This window comes from Sinocyclocheilus grahami, unplaced genomic scaffold (assembly GCF_001515645.1).
Source record: "Sinocyclocheilus grahami isolate Dianchi unplaced genomic scaffold, SAMN03320097.WGS_v1.1 scaffold225.1, whole genome shotgun sequence".
Taxonomy (NCBI): Eukaryota; Metazoa; Chordata; class Actinopteri; order Cypriniformes; family Cyprinidae; genus Sinocyclocheilus; species Sinocyclocheilus grahami.
The window spans coordinates 1,633,486-1,655,991 of NW_015505404.1; the positions used below are offsets into that span (position 1 = coordinate 1,633,486).

General features: G+C 37.2%; 1 protein-coding gene across 1 annotated transcript; it reads right to left on the bottom strand.

The window, feature by feature from the left end:
• Window positions 1–1,478: 1,478 nt before the first annotated feature.
• On the bottom strand, window positions 1,479–22,374 carry uacaa (uveal autoantigen with coiled-coil domains and ankyrin repeats a). The gene is made up of 16 exons (XM_016287840.1): window positions 22,207–22,374; window positions 21,106–21,233; window positions 16,616–16,704; window positions 16,032–16,096; window positions 15,165–15,222; window positions 12,562–12,632; window positions 12,299–12,405; window positions 7,761–7,942; window positions 7,111–7,148; window positions 6,521–6,601; window positions 6,366–6,393; window positions 6,198–6,238; window positions 4,129–5,322; window positions 3,861–3,989; window positions 1,776–1,841; window positions 1,479–1,669 (listed from the first exon to the last, which is right to left on the bottom strand). The coding sequence occupies exons 1-16, from the start codon at window positions 22,240–22,242 to the stop codon at window positions 1,598–1,600; spliced, it is 2,385 nt and encodes a 794-aa protein (XP_016143326.1). The 5' UTR covers window positions 22,243–22,374; the 3' UTR covers window positions 1,479–1,597.
• Between the last annotated feature and the right edge of the window lie 132 nt (window positions 22,375–22,506).

Sequence of the window (22,506 nt, forward strand, 5' to 3'; positions counted from 1 at the left end):
TTTGGGGAGGGACAGGGTTCATGGGGTTATTACATTCCTTTCCTGTGCAAAATCTTCAGACTTCAGTGGAATAAAACTTTAACGCAGTGCCAAAAAGTTCTTCTCAGTGTCATGAGCTTTAATAAACTATGGTTACAACATGAACAGCCAAGCCAAGAAACTGAATGAAACCACAATGACCACAGTCAGTTCACCGTAGAACAGAAAAAGAAAAAGAAAAACGGTCTGTGCAAGCGTGACGCTCAGCCAAACCTCATTGTAGACAATAAATCGTATTAGCACAAATAGAAATATTGATGGATGACTGTGTTGAGGTCAGTTTTTAACAACAAATCTTTTTTTTTTTTGGTTGAGTGCTGAAATCAAAACCATATGCTGAGTGTTTGTGCAGTCTGTGTATTGGGGTTTATTGTCAGGCCTCTTCATGGGGGAAATTTATTTTTTTGCCAAGACCAAGGGATAGATTTCATGAAGTACATAAACAGTGTCTTCCACTTTACCGATGTCGATTCTTCTGCCTAATTAATACAAAACACCAGTAATATGAGTTTTTAGGACATCAGAGATGACTACTCACCACCCTACACTCATTTTCACAGCTAAATATTTACCCTAGAGAACACAAATCCCCTACCATTTTCCATCAAAAACAACCGTGTAGTACAGAACACAAGAGGGCAGTCTGATCCCTTCACTATAAAGTACACGGCTTTGTACACAGTCTGATGAAACGGACTGTAATTAGAGAGCTGTGACTCACAGGAACTGGATCAGAAGGGTCTCAAGGCAAATCATCCTGAGCGTTTTTTATGAAACGAGTAATTTTGATGAAAGAAAGATGAAAGATTAAAGAAAGACATAGATTTGGAAAGACACGAATAAATGATGTTCATTGTTGGGTGAGCTATACCTTTAAGGTGAAGTTGTTCATTTCTATATCAAGAGGGGCAACAACCCAGCATATTTTTACACTTTATTATACCTCTTCAAACAACAGACATCATTTCACCAAAAAAAAAATATCTATTTCAATATTTTATAGTTTATTTGTTGATTAAATTAGTTACAAAGATGGTTAACTTGCACAAGACATTTCATAATATAAGGGGAACATAAAACCTAAATGACACCAAATTAGATTTGTTTTCTGTTAAAGAATTAATTACTGATATATAACTTTTGAACTTTGAACTGAAAAAAAATGTATCACAGTTTCCACAAAAATATTAAGCAGCACATGTTCTTAACATTGATAATAAGAAATATTTCTTGAGAACCAAATTTGCATTTTAGAATGATTTCTGAAGGATTACATGACACTGAATACTGGAGTAATGGCTACTCAAAATTCAGCACTTGCATTACAGAAAAATAAAAATGAAAATATATTTAAATATAAAATAATTATTTTAAATTTAAATATAATTTCACTATATTGCTGTTTCTACTGTATTTTTTATCAAATAAAGGCAGCCTTGGTGAGAATGACTTCTTTCAAAGACAATTAAAAAATCTTATAAGACCACATGCCTTTTAGCAGTAGCGTATACACACACAAACACACACACACATTCAGCAACAGCAGCACACTGAATGCTCAACACACACACTCCTCTCTCATTTTGGCAATCTGAAGCAGAGCCACTCTGGCCTCTTCATCCATGTAACCCTGAAAAAACAACAGCATATGAAACATAAATGCTACCATCTTCATGGGTCTACTTTTGAAAGCACATTAGATAATAAGACAATATCATACAAAAATAAAATGCTACCTGTGCTGCACTGAGCAATCGTGTTCGGTAAATTGAAAGCACATGTCTGTAATGTTTTTCACAGTCCTGGCAATAAACAAAAAAGAAAAGAAAACAATGAATTCATAATACATTGGATCTCCCATCAGAAAAAAAAACAAAAACAATAATGCATAAACCTACATCTCATTTAGAAATGGACAATACAGGTCATCATAAAGTGCTCTGGTTTGTTGGATTACGGTAAACGCATTGGGGAAAAATGAGAGTTATTTTGATGAAAGTTAATGCAGAGTTCACACTGCACGATTTTAGCCCGATTTTTCACTCGCCGACAGGTTTTGCGAAATCGCCGACAAATGCCCGAAATCGGAGGCAAATCGGTACTCGTTCACACGAGTGACAATCACGCAGTGTGAAATATCAAAGACGCGATCTGAGAGAATCGCCGACGCCCTGAAATATTTGGCATGCTAAATATCTGGAGCTGTCAGCGATTCACAATCACACTGTGTGCAATGATTTCTGACTGAAAACTACATCAGCGATGACCTACAGCCAATGAGAGACCAAGATACAGGGCAGAGGGAAGTTCGGGGAGGAGTTATAGACCAGAATATCAGTATTTTAATAGATATATGAACAATTATATCATACAGAAACAAGCACAAACATTTGCTTGACCAGCCACAACATCAGCATAACAGTTACTGCAAAATTATTTACCTCCAACTCTCTTTGCAGAACACCCAATCCCTGTTCCCTGCATCTCCCTCCTGCATAATCTGTTTTTTGTTTTCTCCTTGTAGCTGGAAATCAGCTCACAGACAATTTGCGGGTTATATAGGCCTATATATTTTATAATTCCAGTCTCGCTCGAGAACTCTGGTCTGACACACGCGGGTTCTCGCGTTATTTCCTTATCACTTCTCGCGTGTGTTTTGTTGGGAAATGTAGTTTGCGGACCAGACAGAGTTGTCGGCGATTCTTCCTATTGTAAAGTCATGCAGTGTGTAACCTCCTGTCGCCGATCCATCGTGCAATGTGAACACAGCAGCGACTGACTGCTACCCCAGATAGTCGTGCAGTGTGAAAACCACGGTGACCCGACGCCTTTGAAAATCGTGCAGTGTGAACTCGGCATAAGATGTCTCTGGAGAGTGATTCACGTGTAATGCTGTTTTTGATCACAGTCACAGCAGATTTCTTCTAATACCACAGGACAATTTCACGTCACTCCGTGGGATTGTAAAAATGGCTTTTAAGTCAAGTCTGCCAATGTGAAGACCTTTCCAGCCACCCATCTCATGGATGTTTCATGTCCACTGATGCCCTTGTTGCTAAGAAACATGCTACTGTAACATATTGCCAGCATATTTCCATCCCCATGGAGCTGAACAAAATATGTCTGTCTGTGCAACAGCACAAAAACTCTACTAGCAAACTGAATTTAAATTTGGTGAATATGGATATGCTGTGCTCTCTTCTTCACAAAGACAGCACAAGAAACAGAATATTCCATGAATCAAAACAAAACATAATCTAATAATAATTTGATCAAAATCTGTTCTTAGTATTACAAATAAATTTGTACTCCAGATCATTTTTATTAGTATTTTTGACAATATGTTGTAACTGCTGGACTGTATCATGTGTTTTTATTGTATTGGGTTTCTTAATGTATTACATTTTGTTTTATGATGTTGTATTTGTGTGCAGAAGTATTTTTGTAGCCCAAGTTTGAATTTCTTCATGAATATTATTCAAGCTGTGAATTTAAATACATAGTTCAACCAAAAATGAAAATTCTGTCATAAAAAAAATACAGTGGAAGACAATGAGAACCAAAACTGTTTGGTTACAAACATTCTTCAAAATATCCTCTTTTCTGTTGAAATGGCATGAGGATGAGTAAACAATGACAGATCTTTCATTGGGTGGACTATCTTTTTAAGTTTTGTAAAATTAATATACTAAAGAATCTTATAAATTACTCATTTTGAGCCAAGCTGCACTAAAAGCACTGAGGTCTCTTGTCCAAGAAAGCATCAACAAAACAAAACCTCAAAGAAATGGCCCTAGAGGATAGAGCAATCAGTAACTAACCTCTAGCTGCTGTTGCAGGCTGTGGACCTGAGCCTGGAGGGAGCTGTCAGGCTGTGATGGTCCACAGGAGCTGATGGGTTCTGATATGTTGACCTGAGCCAACCTCTGTCCCTCACGCTCCACTGATGACTGAGACAGAGAACATATGTAATTAAATTTACTGAAGAAAAACAATGTCCCCTGTGCAAAACCCTAAGGTGATCAGAGTGTTCTGGATGGTTGGATCTGCAGGAAAACTGAATATAACTAATATACAAGCAATAATCACCTTTTCAACTTGATCTTGCGATGTGCTCCCCTGGTCTTCAGTTGTGCTACTTTTGCTTTCTATTTCAGTTGGCTGCGCATTTTTCACTTCACTTCTAGTGACTTCACATTTTGTTCTGTCACTCCCTGTAGAAGAAGATACTTGGTTATGCTGTACTTCACTTGTGCATGGCTGCCTGTGTTCTTCTGTCTGAACACCCTCATCCTTTATGTTTGAGATGTTCACACGTGCCTGGTTTTGTTGCTTCTCCATCTCTTCAAGGGCCAGTTTGAGTCGCTCCCCCTCTTTCTCTTTTTCCTTCACTAAGGCAACAGGAACAAACTTGGTCTGCAGAGCATCCTGTATGGTGTCCAGCTCAGTCTTTTGTTCATGAAGTTCTCTCAGCAGGCTCTGGTTCTCCTCCTGGACACTCTGGTACTTCTGTAGAGTCTCGTCAGCTTTGGTTTCAGCCTGTTGCAGTGCATCTTTCAGTGAGCTAGTTATGACTGTGTGCTCATTCTTGCTAATGTAGTTCTCCAGATCTATAGTTGGTTTAGGGGTTTCTGTGGTGAAGTCAGTCATGGTGCTCTTCTCATGAGTGGGGCACCATTCTGATGGGGTTTGAGCTTCTTTACACAACATCTCAGCTTGCTGTGTCTCCACTTCCACTAACCGGGTCCTCAGTGTGTTTATTTGCTCTTCTCTGCTGAGAAGCTCATGGGAAATCCGACTAAGTTCCTGCATTAAGGAGCTCTGGTTCTCCTTCTGCTGCTCCACCTCCCTCCTGCTCTGGCTGAGCTCCTTCTGCATCCTCCCTAGTTTGGCTACGGCTGCCTCCCGCTGACCTTTGACCTCTTGGAGCTGGACTCTCAGCTCTTCCACCAAGTGCTCCCTGACAGCCACTAGATGAGCTTGCATCTGTCTCACTCGGGTTTCCGAGCCGGCCATCCTCCTCTGCACCTCACCGAGGGCCTCCTCCAGCTCCCACGACCGGTTATGGGCTGCATGCAGAGCTTGCTCGCTGCTTCTCCTCAGTCCTTCATACTCCTGAGCACGCAGAGCCAGTGCCGTGTCCAGCCTGTGCACCTCCGCCTCTGCTGCTTCTTGCCTTCTTCTTGAATCTCTTAGTTCTCTCTTAAGGGCCTCCACTTCACCAGGCAATAACTCCATTGGAGCAGATTTCACTGGCACAGGAGCTGACTGTGTGGGCCTGACCTGAACAATTCACATAGGTAATGATGAAGTACGAAATACTTTGTTTGTGTGTTTTAATTCAACTGCAGTAATTGTTTTATTTTGATGGCTCATGTCAAGTGAGGATATGACCTTTTAATCTCTCATTCACCCTATTGTATTGTTCCAAACTTGTATAAGTTTCTTCCTTATGTTGAACATAAAAGAAGATATTTTGAAGAATCAAACAGTTGTTGGTCCTCCCTATTGACTTCCGCAGTAGAGAAGGAAATACAATGGAAGTCAACTTTTGGAAGCAACTGTTTGATTACCAGCATTCTTCAAAATATCTTCTTTTATCCTCAACATAAAAAAGTAACTCACGCAGGTTTGGAACGACATGAGGGTGAGTAAATGATGACCATTTTTATTTTTGTGTGAACTATCCTTTTAATGTAAAATATAGTTTAATTGCCTAATAAAAGGACAACCTGTGCAAGATATCAAGGTCATACTAAATCTACATATTAATGCCACTGACACTGAAGGAATAGTTCATCAAAAGCGAATGTAAATTTAGAAAAATTTAGCATTACATCACTTGATCACCAATGGATCCTCTTGCAGTGAATGGGAGCCACCAGAATAATCCACACATCTCCAGTCCATCAGTAAACATGAAGTGAAAAGCTGCATGTTTGTAATAAAAAAAAATCTAAAAAAGACAAACTGCACCCATTCACTGCAGAGGACCTACTGGTGAGCAAGTGATATTATGCTAATTTCTTCAAATCTTTTCAGATGAAGAAACAAACTCATCTACATCTTGGATGGCCTGAGGGAGAGTACATTTTCATCATATTTTCATTTTTGGGTGAACACAGCAGACACAGATCAAGTCAGGTTAGACAGGGTACCTGTGTAGAATCCAGATTCTGACTTTGTTTGGCACCTTTTCCTTCAGGGAACAGAAAACATGTTTAAAACTTAAGAGCCCAGGCCTGAAAAGCTTTTGTGATACGACTGATTGCAATCCTGATGTTCTGCCATGATAAAAAATAAAATGAAAACATGTTCCAAGTTACCTTCAGCAGAGTGACTGCCATGTTCCCTCTGTAATTCAGACACAACCCTTTACTGATGACATTCACAACTGATCACAGGACCACAATCAGCTACAGGAGAGGAAAATTACTGCCTCATAGCCTTAATTTAAATGTCACCCCATAAAGAAACTCACTGTTAGTGGCTCTGACAAAGGTTTCTCAGTCTTTACCGATCCTGCTTTGGTCCGGCCAATCCCTGCTGATGGGGATTTAGCCTGCATTTGGAAAGAAAAACACTATAATAATCAAAAACATCATCTATAAATTTTAAATTCAACATCATAAAATCTTTTTTCCCAACAGTATGTGTATATCATGTACTGTATATGTGTTAGTAGTAAGAAACTATCATTTTACATATGTATGAATTATTCACATGAGCATGAGAATCAGTATTCCTCTCCATCGACAGATGCAGAAGAACATAACATTTCATCAAATTGATTTCCATCATTGCAGAGACGGAGACAGCAGCATCAATCATTATCAAGTCGCTGGGTATTAGGATGGCTCTAATTAAAGCGCACTGCGATTAGCGTTTAAGACTCTAGATCGCAGTAAGATCAATAAACAGATGAAGTTAGTTCGAGTGCAGCAAACCAATGACCTTTTCGGCTGCTGTTAACTGCCTCTCCTGTCTTGGATTATAAATACTTGAACTTGACTGCGAATATGCATGCAAATGCGTTAAACCGTTAAACTGTCAGCTAAATGTCAATGTTACCTGTTGGATCTTCTGTGAAACAGTGGCAGTTTCTTTAGCTGAAAACAAAATTGGGAGAAATGTTTTTGTACATGATGTTTCTGTTTGTAATGCACAACGTTTCAGATAAGCATTTATTGCATTGTTGCAAGTTTAAAGGGTATAATAAGCATCTTTCAGGGACCCTAGAGACCATCTAACAATAAGCAGCTGATTTGCTTGGAATAAGCCTTTCTCTTAGAAAGGCCTCTTTCTTTTTAATAAAACAGTTCTCGCAAAAGAAATACAGACCAGTCACCTCTTGAAAATGATTTCCTTTTAGTGTTAGGATATGAGAAGTTTCTGTGAGCAGAGCACAGCTGGATCTGAATCTTTCAGGCACTTCTCTTAAATGACATGACATTACCCTGACATGACTGTGCTGGTTGATACGGCAGGTCTAAATTTAAAACTCAACTGACCTGCCGCCTGCAAGAGCAAGTTCAGTAATTGCTACATGTAAGCATAACAAGACCACCATTTTGCACTGCCTTTCTGAAGAAGAAAAAACAGCCTTGCTGGTCACAAGATTATATTGTGTTCTTCTGACATGGTGAAATAGCATTTCATTCCACTTTATAAATGTATATTGCTAGAAAACAGGAAAAAATGTTTGACAAGGAACATGTTACCTTTAGAGTTTTTTTCCCAGGCATGTTGTAAAAGTGTGATCAAGTCTTGTTTCTGACTTAGTCTGGCGTAGTGGTAAGCATCATGGCCATAAAGGTCTACTGCAGAAACATCTGCCTTAGTCTTCAGGAGAATATCCACTGCTTCTTTACAAGAGCTCTCGCAAGCTAAGATTAGCGCAGTCCTAGCCAGAACACACACAAATACAGAACATAAAATAAGGGAACAAGTCAGAAAAAAACGGAACACAGAAACAAAGATTGATCAGTTGGTGTGGCAATAATAAGGTCTTTTACTTGCATGAGCTTTATCTAAATGACAGATCAAAACCAGTCCATGTTCTAAACAAGGGGTCACCACACTCGGTCCTGCAGAGTTTAGCTCCAATTTGCCTCAACACACCTGCTTTGAAGTTTCAAGTATACCACGCAAGACCTTGATCAGCTAGTTTAGGTGTGTTTGATTAGGATTGGAGCTAAACTCTGCAGGACACCGGCCCTCCAGGAACAAGTTTGGTGACCCCTGTTCTAAACTATATAATTACATTGTTTATTAAATAAATCTAATGCTGTTCCTAATGTTATCACATTGATCTAGAACCAACTGACTTTGCTTCTTTGCTTACACAAATGCTTGGATAATTTATAATTTATATGAAATGTATGTATGAAATCGATGTCCTGTTTCATAACAGAAGGTCATATTTTGATTTGAAACCCCATAACATTTTCCTGAGATGTTGATTTATGACAAACAATTTGAAAATTAGTCTGATTTAAATGATAATTACAAAATATTATTATATTTCCATAAGGGTGTTACATTTGATCACTAAATTAATGTCAGCCATTTTTAAAGACCAAGGAGAGGGAGTGGTCATGGTGAAACATCCAATCATTTGGTATCTCTGAAATGTGCTCTGTACAGGACATCCAGGCTTAAAACAGTGACATGTAACGTCTCAGAGAAATCACTAAAAAAGAATGTCCTCAACAGAGGACAAAACTCCATAGATGGTAGTCAGGATATTTACATTACATTTAGTCATTTAGCAGACGCTTTTATCCAAAGCGACTTACAAATGAGGACAATAGAAGCAATTAAAATCAACAAAAGAGCAATGATACGCAAATGCTATAACAAGTCCCAGTTAGCTTAACGTAGTACACATAAGCAAGGTTTTTTTTATTATATAATAAATAAAAAGAAAACAGATAGAATAGAAAAAGAATAGAGCAAGCTAGTGTTAGAGGCCTTTTATGCTTTTGTTAATTGTATAATAAATAAAAAGAAAACCGATAGTATACAAAAAGATTAGAAAAGCTAGTGTTCGTTTTTTTTAAGGATTTTTTTAAAGGGGTCATATGATGCGATTTCAATTTATCCTTTCTCTTTGAAGTGTTACAAGCTCTTGGTGCATAAAGAAGATCTGTAAAGTTGCAAAGACTAAAGTCTCAAATCCAAAGAGATATTCTTTATAAAAGTTAAGAGTTAACCACGCCTACCTAAAACGGCTCGTTCTAACATGCCCCCACATATCTACCTCACTATGTGGGAAGATTTGCATAACGCCACCCAAATGTTCACGCAAAGAAAGAAGGCGTAACTTTTATTCTCACTGTAGTATTGTTGCCGCTGCCGCCATGTCGTGAAGACGTTGTGTGCTTCGTTGTGAAAGCGAAATTACTTTATTTGGTCTTCCAAAAGAGGACAATATTCGATAATTACAACACTGTTCCAGAACAGTTTAACCCAAAAATCCAGATGTGTGCAGCACATTTTATGGTAGGGTGACCATACGTGCCATTTTCCCAGGACGCGTCCTGGCCAGGATTTCTATATTGCCTAAAATATCTAGGTTTTGGCTTTTTTTGCGTGTGCAGACCGATCGGTGTATGACATCAAAGTACCATACAGACGGTTATGCTTTCGAAACGCTCTCAAGGGCTCTGCTTTTAAGTCGAACACACCTAATATGTATGCGTAATTGCATCGCTTTGACCGTAGATCCCACCTTCTCACACGCCATGATTGGTCCATTATGTACAATGCTTGTATGTTATTGGTCAAACTACTTTTCGATCATTACCTTCAGCAAGCATGAAAACAGGAAAACAATACCAAAACAAATCCTGGCCAGGACGCGTCCTGGGAAAATGGCACGTATGGTCACCCTATTTTATGGAGGACTGTTTCAAGTTGACTACAATGCTGGCAGTTCTGACTCACAGTCTGTAAGTACGATTTAATTTAAAGGATTTGCCACTGATGATTCAAATGCGAGTTTTGAGCAGTGTAGAGTAGCACTTGTTGTTTGTCATTTCTCCGATCACAAATGCAGACAGTGTTTTATGTTTACGCGGCGAGATGCAACGCAATGTGTAAAAAGAAAGTATAAGTCATTATAATCCGTAATTATGTCCCCACTGGATGCAACAAATGCCTCGTTTGTAATGGGTTTTAATGTTTTTGTCTCGTCGCTCCGGCCGGACATGGCATCAACAGTATGGTGAGGGGCATAACATTTCCGTCACACGCTTGAGGTATTCGGCCAATCACAACGCATTGGATAGCTGGCCAATCACAGCACATCTCGCTTTTCAGACCGATGAGCTTTGTAAAAATCGACGCGTTTCAGAAAGGCGGGGCATAGAGGAGAAACAATAATGTACAATATGTGGAAAATAATGTGTTTTTTTAACTTTAAACCGCATAAATACATTTCATTACACCAAATAATGTTCTTTTTAGCAGCATCATATGACCCTTTTAAACGAATAGAGTCATTAAAGCCTAAAAGGGACAAGTTTTTTTATAATAGAATTAGAATAGAGAGTGCTAGAGTTAGATAGTCAAATAAAGATGGAAGAGATGTGCTTTTAGCTGATTTTTGAAGATTTTTGCTCAGACTGAGTTGGGCAGGTCATTCCACCAGGAGGGAACATTTAATTTGAAAGTCCGTGAAAGTGATTTTGTGCTTCTTTGGGATGGCACAATAAAGCAACGTTCACTTGCAGAAAGCAAGCTTTTAGAGGGCACATAAATCTGAAGCAATGAATTTAGATAAAGGGGTGCAGAGCTGTAACTAAATATAAATATGCATTTGCATTTAAAATGTGATCTACCTCTTCAGGTATTTTGGTTATTCAGATTAGATTTTTTTTATGCATCATTAATACAGAAGATAAAATCTGATCATTTTAAAATACTTGCTTGTTTTGCTTGTCTCGAAGAACAGAGCGTGCTCCATTTTGCACAAGCATCTGGCATGCTCCTGGTTGGCTCATCTTAGCAGCAAGCAATAAGGGCGATCTACCATCCTGAAAAAGGTACCAAAAGTCAATGCAACATACATTGCAACACCTTTTTGGTCTCAATTTCAAAATCAATTCTTCTATCTCCCTTTCTCACATAGCTTCTTATACTGTACACGGTGTGCGAAATTAATTGCTGTTTTTAAAACCTATTTTACCAGATGTGTGCAGCGCATTTTATGGAGGACTGTTTCCTGATCCTGGGAGAGTAGACTATAATGCCGGCTGTTCTGACTCACAGACTGTAAGTACGTTTTTTATATATAAAGGATTTGCCACTGACGATTCAAACGTGAGTTTTGAGCAGTGTAGAGTAGCACTTGTTGTTTGTCATTTCTCCGATCACAAATGCAGACAGTGTTTTATGTTTACGCGGCGAGATGCAACGCAATGTGTAAAAAGAAAGTATAAGTCATTATAATCCGTAATTATGTCCCCACTGGATGCAACAAATGCCTCGTTTGTAATGGGTTTTAATGTTTTTGTCTCGTCGCTCCGGCCGGACATGGGATCAACAGTATGGTGAGGGGCATAACATTTCCGTCACACGCTTGAGGTATTCGGCCAATCACAACGCATTGGATAGCTGGCCAATCACAGCACATCTCGCTTTTCAGACCGATGAGCTTTGTAAAAATCGACGCGTTTCAGAAAGGCGGGGCATAGAGGAGAAACAATAATGTACAATATGTGGAAAATAATGTGTTTTTTTAACTTTAAACCGCATAAATACATTTCATTACACCAAATAATGTTCTTTTTAGCAGCATCATATGACCCTTTTAAACGAATAGAGTCATTAAAGCCTAAAAGGGACAAGTTTTTTTATAATAGAATTAGAATAGAGAGTGCTAGAGTTAGATAGTCAAATAAAGATGGAAGAGATGTGCTTTTAGCTGATTTTTGAAGATTTTTGCTCAGACTGAGTTGGGCAGGTCATTCCACCAGGAGGGAACATTTAATTTGAAAGTCCGTGAAAGTGATTTTGTGCTTCTTTGGGATGGCACAATAAAGCAACGTTCACTTGCAGAAAGCAAGCTTTTAGAGGGCACATAAATCTGAAGCAATGAATTTAGATAAAGGGGTGCAGAGCTGTAACTAAATATAAATATGCATTTGCATTTAAAATGTGATCTACCTCTTCAGGTATTTTGGTTATTCAGATTAGATTTTTTTTATGCATCATTAATACAGAAGATAAAATCTGATCATTTTAAAATACTTGCTTGTTTTGCTTGTCTCGAAGAACAGAGCGTGCTCCATTTTGCACAAGCATCTGGCATGCTCCTGGTTGGCTCATCTTAGCAGCAAGCAATAAGGGCGATCTACCATCCTGAAAAAGGTACCAAAAGTCAATGCAACATACATTGCAACACCTTTTTGGTCTCAATTTCAAAATCAATTCTTCTATCTCCCTTTCTCACATAGCTTCTTATACTGTACACGGTGTGCGAAATTAATTGCTGTTTTTAAAACCTATTTTACTTACTGCATCGACAGCATCAATAGATGCACCGCTGTCACAGAGCATTTTGATGGCGGTTTTGCAGCCTACATATGCTGAAAAACAATAAGACACAAGACATTATAATTTTCCAATCAAACCTGACAGCTAGACACTATATCTGTCCTTGATGCATCACCATGCAGTAATTGAAGAATTTATAATGAAAGATCTGCGCAAAAGAATAACAACAATAAATCTGACACACACGCCCAAAATGCAAAGAAGGAAACTAAAAGAACAAATTGTCAAGAGCCTCATTTGTGGTATGTTCTGTAGGCTTGTCATCTGCAGATAAACACTTTTCATGTCAGTGAATTGAATTAAACACTTCTATAAGATGTTACATAGGGCCATGCTCATAAAGGTTTCTTGCTTTAGAATCCTGAAACATGTACATAAATGTTCTATAGAATTTCAAATCGATTTAATTATTTTATATTCTAACATACCAAAGATCTGCCGTCTAACATTACAGTGTGGTATTAAAATGTGTTGCTGTTGTGCAGTTGTTAGTGGAGCATGTTATATTAACTATACATAGTTTTGCCATCTTCTCAAACCAAACAGCAAATCTGCTGCCAAGAAACAATCATCTTTAAAGCTTTGTAACACATGCAAGTCTTTTCTAACTAGTGGATTTGATCTGAATTAAAGGGGTGGTTGATTGCGATTTCACTTTTTTAAAGTTAGTTAGTGTGTCATGTTGCTGTTTGAGCATAAAAAATATCTGCAAAGTTACGACGCTGAAAGTTCAGTGCAAACAGAGATATTGTCTTTTAAAATTCTGGCAGTTTAATGCCTACAAAAACGGCTCGTATGGACTACAACGATTTACTTCCCCGGTTCGTGATGTCATAAACCCCGCCCCCGAGAACATGCAACAAAGGGGGCGAGGCCATGTTGCACTGCTTTAGAGCAGGGGTTCCCAAAGTAGGGGTCGCAAGATGATTTCCAGAAATCAAAGTTTTTTTAAGGATTAGAAATAGCATATTTTACCCATAAATAAAAAATTATAAGTTTAATTAAAAATAAAACTCCAACGTGGAGTTTTGTACTCCAGCATGTTGCCCACCCAACTAATTAGGTAAGATTAATGTTGAAATGTAATGAGTAAATTACTATAAAATAATATTGTTGTTAGACTGTTGTGTTCCTTTGTGTTGTCATTATGCTATAAGTGCATGTGCGCTGTTGTGCAAAATGTTTGTATACTTTAACCACCTCAGAGGAAGGTGGGGGTCCCGAGGTACTGGCACTGTTATTTTGGGGGTCGTGGGCTGAAATGTTTGGGAACCCGGGTCGCAAGATGATTTCCAGAAATCAAAGTTTTTTTAAGGATTAGAAATAGCATATTTTACCCATAAATAAAAAATTATAAGTTTAATTAAAAATAAAACTCCAACGTGGAGTTTTGTACTCCAGCATGTTGCCCACCCAACTAATTAGGTAAGATTAATGTTGAAATGTAATGAGTAAATTACTATAAAATAATATTGTTGTTAGACTGTTGTGTTCCTTTGTGTTGTCATTATGCTATAAGTGCATGTGTGCTGTTGTGCAAAATGTTTGTATACTTTAACCACCTCAGAGGAAGGTGGGGGTCCTGAGGTACTGGCACTGTTATTTTGGGGGTCGTGGGCTGAAATGTTTGGGAACCCCTGTTTTAGAGAAGAGGAAGAGTTGTTGCCATGCTGTCAAAACTAGGGGTGCACGAAAACATCTATACATATATGAATCGCGATTCTGTCTTCTAGCGATTCTAATTGATTCATAAGTTTCAAAATCAATGTTCTAAAGCAGTGGCTCTTAATCCTGTCCCTTGCGCACCCCTGCTCTGCACACGCTCTGCATCTCTCTCTCTATCTCTCTCTCTCATCATCTCGTCAGCTCCAATAAACTGTTCCAAATTCCAATTATACACTTTATGTGTATAGACAGACAGATATTTTTCACATAGCTATGAGAAGCGTTATACATGGCGTGCGGTTGCTGTGCAGTATTAAAGCTTTAATCAGGATAAAACTGTATATTAAAAGCTAACACAAGCAGTAGCATTTACAAATAACAGCGTATCTAAATGTATGAGACAACAACAAACAAAAAACAAATCTGTCAGGCTTCAGGAGTGAGAGGACAGTTCAAGAGCAGGGTTTGTTATTGTTTTATATTTTCAGGATGTTTCATTTTGAGAAAGTTATTTGCATAATATGATGCTTTAACGATGCATTGTAGTCTGCAAAACAAATGCAAATGTGGTTTTATAAATTATGAAAACTTTAACATTTAAGTGGAATAATAATAAAATAAATAAAAGTTTATTATTTTAAAATATATATTTCTAAAATATTTTATTTTATTATGACCGCTTTAATGTCTAGATCTAATATAAATAAAACAAATGAAAAATAATAAAATATTTTATTTTATTTTATTATGACCGCTTTAATGTCTAGATCTAATATAAATAAAACAAATGAAAAATAATAAAATATTTTATTTTATTATGACCGCTTTAATGTCTAGATCTAATATTTTCCATTAAAATACAATTTTGTCACATCTTAAAAAGCAAAAAATCCACATACCTGCATCATGCAAAGCTGTTCGACCCTGCAGGTCTGTGCTGTCAACAGGACATTTACACTGTTGTAAAAGAAAGTAATTATTAACACATGCACCTGAGCAATATTATTACATTCTGAATCAATATAAAATGTGTTTTCAAATTTTAAAATGACTTATTTCACAGCTTAAGTTTGGCCACATATTTCTCTGCTCAGCAAGCTAAGAAACTGAGGAGAATGTAAATTGCATAAATGCCATATTAAAGCACATGCTCTCATCATGCATGCAAATATACATGCAATTTGATTAAGCTAGTATGGAATTTTCATACTGATGCTTAGGGTGCATTTTATTTTCCTTCTACTTCTTTTAATACTTTACATTGTTCAAATTGGTTTAAATTGTTATTATTTTTTTCTACTTTAATGCAATTCACTGCCCATTGAAACTCATTTGCATTAATTTCCTTCGTTTTCACTTGCATTTAATTATTGCTGTATTCACATCAAAGCCGTACGAAAAATAATTCATATTTTCATACCAGATAACACACCTCACATTCTTAACGGTGCGTTTGTGAGCAAAAGAACTGTTGCTATGATACAAAAATGAAAAGTAAATTGCTCCAGCCCTGCCATAAGCACTCAGCTTTATGTTGAGATCAAAAGCAAAAGAAAGTCCAGAGAAAGAAAAAAAAAACTAAACAAGGGCTTTAAACATAAAACACAAATCATAGAGGGTAGGGAAAGAAAAGAAAGCATTGAGCAGTCTTTGGCAGAGCAATCGCTAAAGGGGCTGGATAGATGTCAGCACTGAGACATTCCAATGTGGTTTCTCATTAGTCCTTCTTCCTGTGATTGTTATTGGAGGAACGCAATTGACGGTACCTGCAGTAGCTTTTGCACACACATGGAATGAGTGCCTGCTGCAGCCAGATGCAAAGCTGTTTTACCTGCAGAGAAGAACAACAATGACATTTACAAACAAACATACAGTTAGGTCCAAATGTCTGAAATGCACGTAATAAATACAATATTTTTCATAATTTGTTTGGTCCCTGTTGTTTGTTTGCTGTAATGGCAGCAGCAGCTGCATGAACTCTACAAGTTTGTCTAAAGCCTGATGATCATGTTCTCAGCACAATTTGAAAATGATCCAAAGAGCTTCTTGGGCTTCAATGGAAACAACAACGACTGGTCACTTGTATGAGTATCATCGATTTCACAAATTTGCTTATTTAATAGTTTGATTAGTGACCTACAAATAGTGCAGAATCTCATTCATTTTAAGCCATAACATTTCTTTGCGTTATATTTTTGAGTCTAAACCTTCTTGTTTATTTCCAAGTTTAAATTAGATTTTGAATCCCAATTTTTCAGTGTGGTCTCAGACATTTGACCACATAATGTCACACGTATACCTACTTAAAATATGCATTTTTATATAAATACTCAGAGACAGGAATTCTTACCGGCAGCATCAACAGCCTTCACACTGACACCGTTATCCAGGAAAACATTTAGACTATTTAAGAGGCCTTTGCTAGCAGCAACATGAAACCTTAAAAATAACATACAAGTAAATTTATAAAAAGATATAAGTATAATTACCATCAATAACATCAACAGTTTCAAGTTATAGAAGTTTATAGAATTTACTTTAAAGAAAATGTACTGTACTATTTTTATTTTATTTTATATAAAATAAATATTTTACAAAACAGGTTTTAATCCAAATTTGGCATAAAATGAAAGCCATATGTCTAAATAAGTTGTGTTCCAAATTTGAAGTTGATATAAAAAAAATTGAGGTTACTATGCAATTTTGTTTAGGTGTTATACCACAAACAGCCACCGGGTGCCCGCCAAACCCCATTGAATTTTTTTTATGCATTTTTCTGTCACAAATGTATACATTTCTCTCTCAGTATTACTCCTATCACAAAATAACCCCCAATTATGGAATCTTGAGACTCAGACCTTTCCGACGATATGTATTTTGTCAAGATTCTAAAAAGTTTTGATTCCAAGAGACCATCATACATTTTGTAATATGATACCCCGCACTAAGGGGGAGGAGCCCGTTAAAAGATTTTTATGGATATGGTAAGGCAATGTCCGATTTCAAAACGGTTTTCAAAGGATGAATTTTGGGGTTTTAAGCTTTCAAATTATATATAATATATGATGATTACTAAAATGTGATAGGAAAAAAACAAAACGAATAGAATCTTTGTGACAAAGGTCAGAGCTCCTGTTATGGTGTATATGTTTTGAGGTGCACTCTCGTCATAAATTAATCTATTACTGCTCCTACATAATTTTTTATAACAAACAGTGGTAAAATATCTATTTAGGAGTCTTAGACCTTTCCAACAATATATAGTATGTCATGATTAGATTAATATATAATATATGATGATTACTAAAACATGTGATAGGAAAAAAAGGAAACAAATAGAATTTTTGTCACAAAGGTCAGAGCTCCTGTTATGGTGTATATGTTTTGAGGTGCACTCTCGTCATAAATTAATCTATTACTGCTCCTACATAATTTTTTATAACAAACAGTGGTAAAATATCTATTTAGGAGTCTTAGACCTTTCCAACAATATATAGTATGTCATGATTAGATTAGGATTTAATTGTAATATATTGAAGTAACCCCACGCTAGCGGGACGGTGACAGTTAAGGAGTTCTAAATACAACATGAATAATGTATATCAGTGCATATATTCAGACAATTAATATTATCATACTTCTATGAAAATCGACAACATATAGGCGAGTTTACCAGTGATTTACCAATTATATGAGGATGTATTAAGAGCCAAGAAACATGAAAAGAAACATGCAATAACATGGCAGCCTAGGCCTGTTTCAACAGAAAATAGACACAGCCACTCCTTGAGCCTAGTTACAAAGCAGGCATGAGACATCAGTGTTTGAAAAGTGAAATAGAGGACAAAAGAAGGACCAGCAAGACGTAGGAATGGGTATAAACACACTGTGTAGCATAAAATTTAATCTTAAAGGAATGAAAATCAAATGCACAGGAACTAAAATAAAAAATATGAAACTTTCCTTATTCCATCATATTTACTGGCAAGGTCAAGGCAAGAAAATACATATATTCTATTTGACAGAAAAACGTTAGCAGGTACAAAATATTTTAACAAAAACAGGACATGACTGAAATCCTGTCATAGGCCTGACACACCTAATGCATAACAACCCCCTTTAAAAACAGCTGACCTGAAGAGATAAAAGAAGAAAAACAGGAAAATTACAGGCTGCATGTAACACTGCACACCATGTTTAATACTCTTCCATAAACATATTATCACTGGAGCACCGCTGTGCTACACATTTATGATTTAGTTAAACGCCTATGTATTTACTGTATGATGATTTGTTTACTCTGCGGAACAACTTCTCTGCTTTCCATGTTTCTTTTTTCACTAGTTAGGAACCTCTTTTACACCTTAGATGGCTCCATTGTAAACGGGATATCATGCTGTGATGGGATGGGCAACTGTCTAGTCAGGTATGAAAAATTAAGCACTTGTTAAAACCTTGTAATTGCCTTTTTCTTTCATTTTGAAAAAAAAAAGAGAGAGAGAGAATATCTAAACCAAATGACAGAATCAGCAAACGTTAATATTGGAAACTGTTTTCTAAGCTAGCATGAAACTTTTTTTTTCTAATTATTATTATATTCGATCTATGAAGCAAGCAGAGAGGATGGAACTGGAAACAATCTTGCTATGACTGTTTAGTTGTTACAAAATAAGATAATGAGATTAAAGTCATATTATTTTGAGAATATCAATATTATGAGAATAATCTCGTAGCAATTCAAGAATAAGGTCGTAATATTTTCAGAATGAAGTCAAATTTCCAATTATAGGATTTTGAGATTTAAAGTTGCAATATTTTGAGAATAAATTCAAAACTACCAGAACAAAGTTGTAGCAACATGAGAATCAAATCTTTGCATGCAATATGAGATTAAATTTATAATATTCTGAGAATAAAGTCATAATTTTGAACATGAAAAATGCAAGCTGCAAAGCAAAATCATTCACACGAAACACTGAAATTTATGGTGCCCGGGAGCTGACATGTTCGGTTCACTTAGTTTGGTTCATATGCAGAAAACGACATATTTTGACGTTATTTTAAAAAAAATGTAAACTTCCTATTTTTTAGCTTTTATCCCGTACTAGTATTTATCACCACAAGTGTGTGACAGGCCCATGGAGGAAAGATCTCATTACAGATTGTGGAAGCAGTGCCATAGCTTTGTCAATTATACAATAAAGGAAAACAGAAGTCTGTACAAAGCAAACAGGGCATTCTAAATATCTTGTCCTTAAAGGGTTAGTTCACCCAAAAATGAAAATTAGCCCATAAATTACTCACCCTCAAGTCATCCTAGGTGTATGACTTTTTTCTTTCAGACGAATCCAGTCGGAGTTATATTAAATTGTCTTTGATCTTTCAAGCTGTTTAATGCCACTCAGCGGGTGTTGCATGCATCAGTCCAAAAGAAGTTAAATAAAAATTGCCTATCCATAAAAAAAGTGCCTCACACGGCTCCGGGGGCCTCCTGTAGCGAATCGATGCGTTTTTGTAAGAAAAATATCCATTTTCAAAACGTAATAATCACTTTAATGTAGCTTGTGCCAACAGTTGTACACGGACGAGCAGATGACGAATGAGGTCGGCTTTGCACATGCGCGGCTCAGAAGTGACGCACTCGGAAGCACAGGGGAGAGATCAAAACAACGGTCACTTATTAGAAGTACAAAACGAGGATTTGTAAAGAAGAATGTCGGAGGATTCATACCGGCGCATGCGCAACGCTGAACTCATATATCATCCGCCCGGAGCTGCTTCTGTGTAGGACTGTTGGCACAAGCTAGATTAAAGTGATTATTACGTTTTGAATATGGATACTTTTCTTACAAAAACGCATCGATTTGCTACAGGAGGCCTTTGTTCACCCCCCGGAGCCGTGTGCTTTTTATTTCACTTCTTTTGGACTGATGCATGCAACACCCGCTGAGTGGCATTAAGCAGCTTGAAAGATCAAAGACCATTTTTGATATAACTCAGACTGGATTCATCTGAAAGAAGAAAGTCATATACACCTAGGATGACTTGAGGGTGAGAAATGTATAGGCTAATTTTAATTTTTCGGTGAACTAACCCTTTAAGGGTAAAATATGAGAGTAAACCAATGCAGAGGTGGGATTTAAATAGCATTAAAGGTGAAATTGCTTCAGAATTTGTTTAGCAGTAAAGACTTAGGTTAGTGTACATGTGCCACTCATGATCCAGGCAATTCTAATGCAAAAGAAGAAAAACACTACAAAACTTGAGTGCTACAGACGCCCTACTTTTCATTCAGAAGCAGCTACTGGAAATAAATTCAACAACAAATAAGGCATTGTGTATTGCAGTGGAGGAGCAGCGAACAAAAAATAGGGCTATCAAAATCCCTTCCCTCGTTCCCTGGCTGGACATTTGCACGTTTATTAAAAAGCTATCTTTTGTGGCAAGAGACGAGTGATGAAATGCATTTAGAAGAAGTAAGCACAGGAGTCCCAGCAGAGAGGAAAGAGATATGTTTTTGAGATTCACGTCAAATCAAAGATCGCAAGACCACTTGATCCCAGAGCCCTTCACAGAGGGGTTCGATTCCACTTCAAAACCTAGTGCGGGAATGAGCTCAGTAGTGCACAGACCCATAGAGGATGCTGAATGACTTTAAAATGAGCTGTCTTTGCAAAAATGTTATTACGTCAGTCAGTTTTGCTCCATACCAGTAGAAAATATAGATTATATTTACGTGGGGAATTATTCTCAGTAAAGAGCACTAAATACTGCTCTCTGTACAGTAGACAGTATTTTTTAGCATCACGTAAGAGATGGTCATTTGAGAGTGACACTTACGCAGAATGGCCCTCTGGGTCTAGTTTGGTGGGGCTGGTTCCTTTCTTGAGTGTGGCTGTGAGTTTCTCTATATCTCCATTCTCTGTTGCCTTCATCAGACGCTCATCATACTTTCCCCATTCTGTGCTCTGAGACAATGGCAAATATAAAAAATATTCAATATTTCACAACCTATTCTACTGCAGCTCTACAGAGCCATCACTGGAAGTGTAATCAGTTTTGTCATTATATGTTTGGCTCTGCTAATAAACACTTCCTTTGTTTTAATTTAACACACAAAAAAAAACTAAAACTGTTTGTTTAAGAGAAACAAATCGCCAGTTTTAATTTAAACCCTTTTTTAAAAATTCCACAATATGATATATTTCCTCCTAAAATAACAGAATGTTGCTATGCTTAATTTAAAAGTGAGCATTGCTACTATATTGTGTGCAATATAGCAAGCTGGAAAGCTGGAAAGCTGTATTGACCAATCAGCATTCAGGACTATAGAACTATTGTGTAGTTTACAGCTCTGGTTTACGCCAAGGTGATGCTGAATTCTTGATTTTGATTGGCTGTCAGACGTTCTAATCTGTCTATTATTTTCAATAACCACACTATGAAGTAGTTCCAGGTCTGCTGACCGCATTACAATTCCATATGATATGGCCAAATTATTACTTAACAAAATTGTTATTCAAAGAGCCTTAGTCTACCACATCCTAAAGAAATATGATACAATTTTAAACAATATTTGTGAAATGGCTCTACAGTTGAATTCCATTGCAACAACACAGCACACACATCTCTGATTGTCTCACTCACTCATGCGCAAAATGTTTTACTAGAAGCAGCGATAAAATCAACTACTGAGCTTTTGCGTAATTTCTGAAGATATGATAAACGCGTCCGGAGAGTAGTAGAGTCCTTATCGCTTTTAGACGTAAACATAACAATTCGTTCCTGGTGTTCAGCAAAATAATATGCAACTTACAGTACATGCGCGTACTGACCACCCACAGTCGCATTATTACACACGCTCAGATTGAGGACATATTATGGGCTTGGTCCAAAGTCTTGACAAGCTTTTCGAAACAGTAAAACTTGTATAATGTTTACCTCGTTTTTCTTAAGCCGTTGTTTTAAACTTTTCATAGTTCCAGTGTAACAGTAACTAAGTCCAGTGCACTTGTCCAGATCCCCAAATTTGCGTCTCTTGTCAAAGTTTGCCTGCAAACTTCATTCCACCCCTCGGTTACAAGGTTCAGGCTCTATTGAGACCTGACGCACTCCCATGAACCAATAGTCAGGAAAACTGTGTAACTATGAGCCAATCGGCGTGCACTGGGTGTCTCCGTATGAAGGACATACCGTAGAAAAGCTGATTCACATGATTTGTGGGCTAGATTCCACAGACTC

Coding starts and splice junctions, on each gene's coding strand:
- uacaa (XM_016287840.1), bottom strand. CDS start 22,242: ATGAAAAGTTTAAAACAACGGCTTAAGAAAAACGAG. Junction 12,406..12,561: donor CTATTGATGCTGTCGATGCA/GTAAGTAAAATA, acceptor TACCTTTTTCAG/GATGGTAGATCGCCCTTATT. Junction 1,670..1,775: donor GATTGCTCAGTGCAGCACAG/GTAGCATTTTAT, acceptor TTGTTTTTTCAG/GGTTACATGGATGAAGAGGC.